At 28.7% G+C, this 8,148-nt stretch overlaps 1 protein-coding gene across 2 annotated transcripts in view; it reads left to right on the forward strand.

Annotated features, from left to right (window-relative positions):
- The window catches only part of LOC106458750 (AP-4 complex subunit epsilon-1-like), a 92,916-nt gene extending 84,992 nt beyond the window's left edge, over positions 1 to 7,924 (forward strand). The window contains exons 18-21 of one of the 2 annotated variants that reach the window (XM_022385062.1): positions 1,030 to 1,171; positions 3,897 to 4,068; positions 6,171 to 6,239; positions 7,191 to 7,924. In XM_022385062.1, coding sequence (XP_022240770.1) covers positions 1,030 to 1,171; positions 3,897 to 4,068; positions 6,171 to 6,239; positions 7,191 to 7,316 — 509 coding nt within the window. In that variant the 3' untranslated portion in view covers positions 7,317 to 7,924. The remainder of the gene's footprint in view (positions 1 to 1,029; positions 1,172 to 3,896; positions 4,069 to 6,170; positions 6,240 to 7,190) is intronic. The other variant, XM_022385063.1, reaches the window with a different exon arrangement.
- Positions 7,925 to 8,148: the final 224 nt, after the last annotated feature.

Raw genomic sequence — 8,148 nt, forward strand, 5'->3', positions numbered from 1 at the left:
ACTATATATGGAGAATAAAGTACTATATATATGGAGAATAAAGTACTATATATATGGAGAATAAAGTACTATATATATAGAGAGAGAATAAAGTACTATATATAGAGAGAATAAAGTACTATATATATGGAGAATAAAGTACTATATATATGGAGAATAAAGTACTATATATATGGAGAATAAAGTACTATATATATGGAGAATAAAGTACTATATATAGAGAGAATAAAGTACTATATATAGAGAGAATAAATGTACCATTTTGATAATTTACTTTAATTATCAGAGATAACAATGTTTAAGGGGTTTGATTTTGCCATAGTGAAGTGGATTTAAGTTCTGTTGATTTAATACAAAATTTTTAGCTGTTCTGATACAGTTTTCAACCAAGAAGAGTATAATAAGTGCCTTGTTCTTATTACTTTGTAGGTATCTGTAAGTAGTGCCTTTTATTCAATACTAGAAATCATCATGCTGACTAAATTACAGTATCTTAAAGCTTAGCTGGAATTTTATGTGAAGCAGTCATAAAATATTAAGTGTTTCTTTACATCTTTCATCTAAAAGTCCTCAGTGCTTGTCCTTTGACTTCTTTAGTAATTTCATGTATCAATATGAATTTATGTGGCTTATTTGAATTGAGTAGTTTGAAAATAGCACTATCCTTGATTAAAAAAGCACTTATTATAGTGATGAATTGTACATGAAGTGTCTCGTTAATTGTACACATATTTTACTTATTACATAGGTTGGGCCAAAAATAGTAAGACTAATGCATTGTAAATGCATTATAAGTGTTTTTTAATCAGTACAGGAGTCATGACAACAGCATCTCCCACACTGAACTAAATCTTAAACTGATCTTATGCATTATTATTTATGCTAGTGTTTTCATTTTATTAGAGATTGCTATCAGGAAGTTTTTCTTTTAACATGTTTTAGAGTTCTAATAATTTTGGGACACCCTGTAAATTATACCTGGAATATTACTATAAAGAGCCTATTTTCTTTTCATTTTCAATATTTTAGATGGAGTCAATAGGAATGTTTATTCAGTTTTCAAGTTTGAATGTAATCAGAGTTCCAGTTCTTCACCAGTAGATTCTTATTGTGGATCTTATTCTGTCCAGTCAGATCCTTCCTTCCATTCCTTTCAATCATCTCAAGACAGGTGGGAGATGTTAATTTTTTAAAATAGATTGTGACTTGGAATTGCACAAATAAATATGTATATTGCTTTAAAATCATTGTGATACATATATGTAAATTAGTAAATACTAAGAAATTAAAAAAGCAGCAACACCAAAAGTTAACTTCATATTCTAGTGATATTAACCAAATCACATTCATTAAATGATTCTGAAATATGTAAGAACTAAAGAAAATTAAACCAAAAAGAGAAAGAGAAAAACCTAGTCTTTTTTCAGTTTTGTTTGTCTTAGCTTTGAGAGAGACCTTGTACTTTTCACTTGTCATACTTGCTGTAAACAGAAAATTTATGAAAAACGAACTCGTATAACAAAATTGCTTTATTATGTAAGTCCTTGTGAAGTACATATTAATGTACTGTTATACAAAATAGTAATGTTAAGTAAGTCAAGTTCATGAATGTGTGAAGTTTGGAGATGGCTTGAATGGGTAGTGAAAGAAACTTTACTACAAATGTACAACAAAAATCCGTATACTAAAAATACTTACAAACCCAGTTTCAAGACTTTGCTAACTGACTACATAGATGAAGAAATCAACTTTATAAAGCAATTCTTCATTCATACCAACAAATGTTCATATCACAAAAACCTCAAATTCAATTCACAAACAAAATTGACACTAACACACCAAACAACAACAACAACATTACACTGCAGTTTACCATTTATCCCTGAAATCATTTCAAAAATAATTCATACTTGGAGAAAACTAGCCATTAAACATAAAATTTGGGGATATCTATCCCATCTATCAGGCAAAATCCAAACACTGATGAAAAACTTATTCTAATTATATTTCTTCTTCTTTTTATTATTATAATAGAAATGCAATTTATTTATCCTATAATTTCATATTTTTACTTACTTTTTCTTTACACAACCAATTACTTCTGCTCTCTTACCACTATCTATTTAAAATGGTGCCAAAAAATGTTGGAGCTTTCTATTTTCAGTTTGTGTTTTAGTAAATGCTCCTGAAGAAGCTGTAAAGTGAAACGTTGAGTATCTAATTAAATAAAAACAACAATTTGGTGTATAAGGTCATTTATTTCTAGTTATTAATTATCTAAATGTGGTTGTGCCCCCCAGTGGCACAGCAGTATGTCCGTGGACTTACAATGCTAGAATCCAGGTTTGGATACTCGTGGTGGGCCCAGCACAGATTGCCTGTTGTGCAGCTTTGTGATTTACTACAAACAAACAAAGCGTGATTGAGAAATTTAAAGATATTGTGAGAAGCAGACATTTTATAATAAATTTTATATGTTAATACACCCTGGTGGAGAGAGATAATTACAATTTTGCAGATACATGTATAATATTAAGTGATATTGATTTATTTAAATTAATTAGAAAGTATACAATGCAAGTTTTTATAGTACATGTTGTGTGTTTTTTTCTTAAGTAAAGTTTTTTTTAGGTATTCATATACATAAATTACACCTTTTCATGTGTAAAGAATACTCCTCCATCTGGAAATATGTCCTCTTTAGAGTTCTTTCAGCCATGAAATATTCATAATAAAATCTATATTTATTATATTCAGTGATAGGTGACAGCACATGATTTGTAATAAAATAGAATATAAAATTTTATAAACTGATGATATAAAACTTTTATTACAATGGGGCTATCCTCTTATGCTCAGAATTTTTGAATCAAGAGTTTTAAATGTTTTAGTCTTGGTATGTTAATATTTATTTTTCTTGTTCAAATACTACATTAAATTATAGTAAAATTTCTTAATAATGATACTTTAACTACTTGAACTTAAGTATTTGAATTTTATGTTTATAGCAAAAGCTGATAAGGCTTTCTGCTACTGTCCATGATGCTGGAGGGAAGAAAGCCAGGGATTTACTGTCACTTTTATAATGCACATACAATTTAAAGTGCAGGGAATAACTTGTGGTATTGTACGCGTTCAAACCTGTTCATCAGCTCAGATATCTAGAACTATACCAATGACACAACCCATGTCTGTTACATTAAGTATATTGCACATTTTTAAAAAAAAGTTATGAAATCCAATTTTTTACCACATTTTAACCATAAATTTCTCTACACACCATAAGTATTATGTAAGAAGTTGCTGACTGCTGTTGTTAAGCTATGCTAATAGCCTAACATTTTGTTTTCTATGGTAGTAGTGTTTGTTTTTAAATAATGTACTTAATATCGCTTTTTTTTTCAATAAATTTCTGATACAATAGAGATTTTTTTTTATTAGAATTTTTAAAGGTCATTTACCCAAGTCGAGATCAGGAGTAGCCTTTTTTTTAATGTGCTGACTGTTAAACCAAGGGTCTATTGTTCACCTCGCATTGTCTCAAAAAACCATGCACTTGTATCATGGGTACAGTATAAGAGTGACAGTAAAATCCCTTTTTTAGATATACTCACACAAGGGTAGGAGTTTGATTCTGTTGACTATCTGTCTTGTCTCTAGTCTTTGTTCAAAATTAGAAAAGGCTATGCAGCTAGCTTTACATTAATATATGAAATAAGCATACAACTTTTTTGTAAAAGTTTCTAAAGTGTTGCTAATATTGTTCTTTTCCCTTTTATCAAATCTTACTATACTACTCGGGTCTTTTGACATTTGCTTCAATAAATATTCAGTAGAATCTGGTTAATTTTAATAAAGCTGGTTTTTTTTAAGAATAAGCTCCTTTTTTATATTAGCTATAAACACAAAACTAGCACAAAAACAAAGAAAGTTTGGACACTTGAAGGAAGAAAAAAAGAAAATTCGAAAAAACTGCCATCTTCCAGCTCTCAAGAAAGTTTTCCAGTTGAAGAATTACCTGCTGAAAATCTTCATTCTGATGCACTGCTAATTTCATCATCATCAAAGGTATGCAGTGGACTGGGTGAATATTTGAAAATATTGTTAGCATGTAAATATAAATTTAATGATTCAAATATTTCCAAATGTGTACAACTTAAGAAGAATATTATCAATCTAAAACTAAAGGTGTGGTTGGAATCTTGAAAATTGTGAGCAAAATTGTTGAATGATTGTTTGAGAAAACTCCAGCAATAACTGTTATAGGTGTTTTAAATGTTATGTATGAAATCCTTTGTTTCACAATAACACTTGATGCTTGTTTAAAAAAGCTAGAATTATACCTCAGGTGATATATTTTGATTCTCTAAGTTCAGAAGATTATTTTCTTTAAATAAGTTAATTTTTTTGGCTTATATTCTGGCACGGGCTGAATAAATATAAAACTATGATTCGAGTAAAATATCTTCTAAATTACTGTATTAACGAGAAATAAAAAGAATTTAGATACAAATACCTTATGATTTTCCAGTAATATAGGAGAGTAATTTTACATATCTAGTATTTTCTTTTCTTTTTGAAATTTAAAGTGCCCCCTCCTGCCCATTCCTGTGGGTGCCCATGATTTTATGTATACCTATTGTAAGAACATTGGAAATATTGTTAACATAAACTTTGTTACTTATTATATAACAGAGAAAATATTAATAAATCCTAAGAACTGATGAGTGAAAGCAAAGATGAATATGTAATAATATGTCAAACACACTATATCTGTCATACCATGTTTTGATGAGGCCTTTTGCCCAATACCAAGGCTCAGCAGACTTGCTAAATAATAAATTCTAGAGTGGATTTTTTTATACTTCAGTTGGTATATATTAAGGATATAAATCTTATATCAGATTATTATTAATCTTTTGTTCATATATTTGAAGCAAACGTCTGCAAAAGATAGAAGCTTTGATGATAAGAAAAGCACAGAAATAATTAAATGTAAAAGTTCTGCAACAGTTTTACTTTTGTATACAGGATATGTACTTAACATTTCTGTACAAACAGCTAAGACTAATTTCAGTTTTTATAATTTTTAAAAACTATTTTAAGTATTTCTTAGAAGATTCTGGTAGTGTTACATGCTAATTAACATCTGTCAGATTAATAGCTGCATTTATAATTAAAGAGGCATTCTTTGTAAAACACTAAAAAATAATTATTAATGATGAGAATAAGTTTTTTAAGCTAAACAACAACTTACTAAGTTCAGTGAAAAAGTTATGCATATTTCTGTATTTAGAAAAATTGTAAAAAACACAACTAAAAGAAAAAAAATTGCTGTTTTTGCATAGGGAGACTACACTCATAATCTGGTTGAACTTCCCTTTTGGATTTCACAAACCTACATTAAAACCAATTTGTTTTATATATATGCTGTTAGGTGAACATATCATGAATCCCATATCTATACATAATTCAAAAAAATAGAGGCATCATGATTACTTGGATAAGGTATTACAGTTTAATTTAAGACCCTATCTGGTTGAAAATTTCTATTACTCGAAGCCATTGCTTTTAGTTTTAAATATATAGCTATATGTATGATGCACCAAAATTTCATAGTAGTTGAAGTTCACTTGCTTGGCAGTACTTTGTGGGACAAATAGTAGGTATGAAAGTTTAGAACTTTAGAAACTTGACAGTACATAAGGAAATACATAAACAGAACATGCACGAGGATTTGCTTTGTATCTGATTTTAAACATGTAAGATAAGGCAGTAATCTTAGTATGTCAGATCATCTGAATTATTACATAAATTTTGTTCTAAAATAAATGATTTAATAATTTATTTGACTTCTAATACAAGAGTGAATGATCAGAATTCAAATGTTGTAGAACCATATTTTCTCTATGGGCACTTACAGTCCATAAACTTTATAGATTGTAAGTCAAACCACTTAATTTGTTATGGATCTATTCAAGCATGAAGAGAAAATTTTCAGATCATGACATACCTACTAAAAAGCCCCAGTCTATCACAGTTAAGGAATATTAATGTTTAATTTATAAAAAAATAACCGCATTAAAACCAGTGTTGAAAGAATATATATCTAAGCTATGATATATATTTATAAAGTTCATATTTTTTGTTGTATACGTGTGAATATGAAGTTGGAAGAAGATCTTGAAAGAGAAACACTCAAACAAACATTGTTTGCTGGAGTTAGTACTGCTCAGCAGGTGAGAAATATTTTAAAGTGTTTACAGGATATAATTTCTTGCCTATATAGCTATACATCTTATTTTACTTGTATTTGTTATAATGGGTTACCAAATGAAATACAAAATCTCAATAACTATTTTGTTTTTCTTGTTGAATCATAAATTTTTATGTAAGATTACTGGGTTTCTAGTTGGTTTGTACTAATTAATCTAGAGTGAGTTTCCATTACACTTATTGGCATTATATTTAGACATAAGGGGTAGATATGTGCATGCATTTTTTAAGAAAAGTTTGTAGTAGCTCACTGTAATGTGGGTTCTGTGTGCAACTATAATGTTTCAGTCTATTCTTTGTTATTACAGTTATACATAAAGACAACTAAATGCCTGTAACATTGTGTATCATGCTGATGTATATTTTATGGTAAATGAGAGACCTCTGATCTCTCAGCGTGCTCTGTATTGAAGGAGTAATTGAAAAAATAAAGCTTTAAAATTCAGTGTCTTAATGATGATAATTCTTGTTTCAGTTGAAAGATGAAGGCATTGATGCAGTTAGTCGGTAGAGTTTCCAAACATTAAGGATTATTGACTGTCTGTAGGAAACATGTTAAATACTTGAGTAAATAAAAAAGTATATAAATCATAGAACAGAAATGTATGTAGTAATGTGTTGAGTCTAAAGAAGTTGTATTCTGTATTTGACAATTTTTATACATTTAGTTTTGTCATGTTTAAATTTTTAAAAAGTTGTATGAGAAATGTTAATGCTGTTAAAAAATGTGTTCATTGTCTTTCAGGTTTTCCTTTCCATCTTTGTTTATAATGTGTAACCATGTTTTAAACTATTTACTTTTTTTTATTGGTTGAATGAATGATTGTATAGTTTTGATCAATGGATTTACCATACAGTAAATTATGTACATCAAATAAAAATCCAACTTGTATATGAAGTTTTATTTTTTCCAGATTACAGAGGTTGTAGACAAAAAATGTGTAGTTGAAGAATGTTCCAGTAATACTTCAGAGTTGACTCCAGCATTAAAGGATTTACACAAAGATAATAGGCCTGAACATTTGAATTCTAATGTATGAAGCCTTGGCTCAGTCTTAATTGGCAGCACTGGTATTGATATTATTAATCAGTCCTCTGTTATTCAGGTTATAATGCTAGAGGTGCTTCCTAAGTTTTATGACTGTCTTGAGTATCTCAGATTAGAGGAGTCTGCTTGAAAAGTACCTGATTGTTCTAATTAATAAGTTTTCATTGTATTAGCTGAAAACAGGAGCAAAAATGTTTCATTACATCAGTTATACTGTATAGAAGAAAAAAAAAAGAATGCTTTTATGGATAAAACGTTTTGAGATAATTCATGTAGTTTAATATGTAATGATTGATAATCAACCTGGAGAACATAAAAATACAGATATACATGTGTGTAATTACACATGTTCAAATACTAGTATTAAAAATAAACTGGTTAGACAAGTAAAACAAGAAAAAAGGATACAGAACAAATGTTTCTCTGAAACTGGAAGGCAAATTTGGATAAAACTGATGTGATATGTGAAAAAGTGAACTGTAGTATAAATTTGTATATTTTTAATGCAATAAGTTGTTTATGTGAATTAAAATAAAATGGAGGATTTTTTACTTATTACTATTCAGTGTTTCAACTTAATAAAAGTGTGTAAGTCATGGATCAGAGGCTGTTTCTATATTTGACATATCTATTATTACAGTGCACACATAAAAACATTTAATTGAAACAAAGTAATATTTTGCAGAAGCAACCATTTAATTTCAGTTTCCTTTAGATTATATTTGATTTATTGTAAAACCTTGGTTCTCCACTTGTAGTTTGCAGACTGGTAGAATTCTGTGAGCATTGCAAATGGGTCCATTGCGGTAAAGATTAAGTTTTCA

This window comes from Limulus polyphemus, unplaced genomic scaffold (genome assembly GCF_000517525.1).
Source record: "Limulus polyphemus unplaced genomic scaffold, Limulus_polyphemus-2.1.2 Scaffold509, whole genome shotgun sequence".
Lineage (NCBI taxonomy): Eukaryota > Metazoa > Arthropoda > Merostomata > Xiphosura > Limulidae > Limulus > Limulus polyphemus.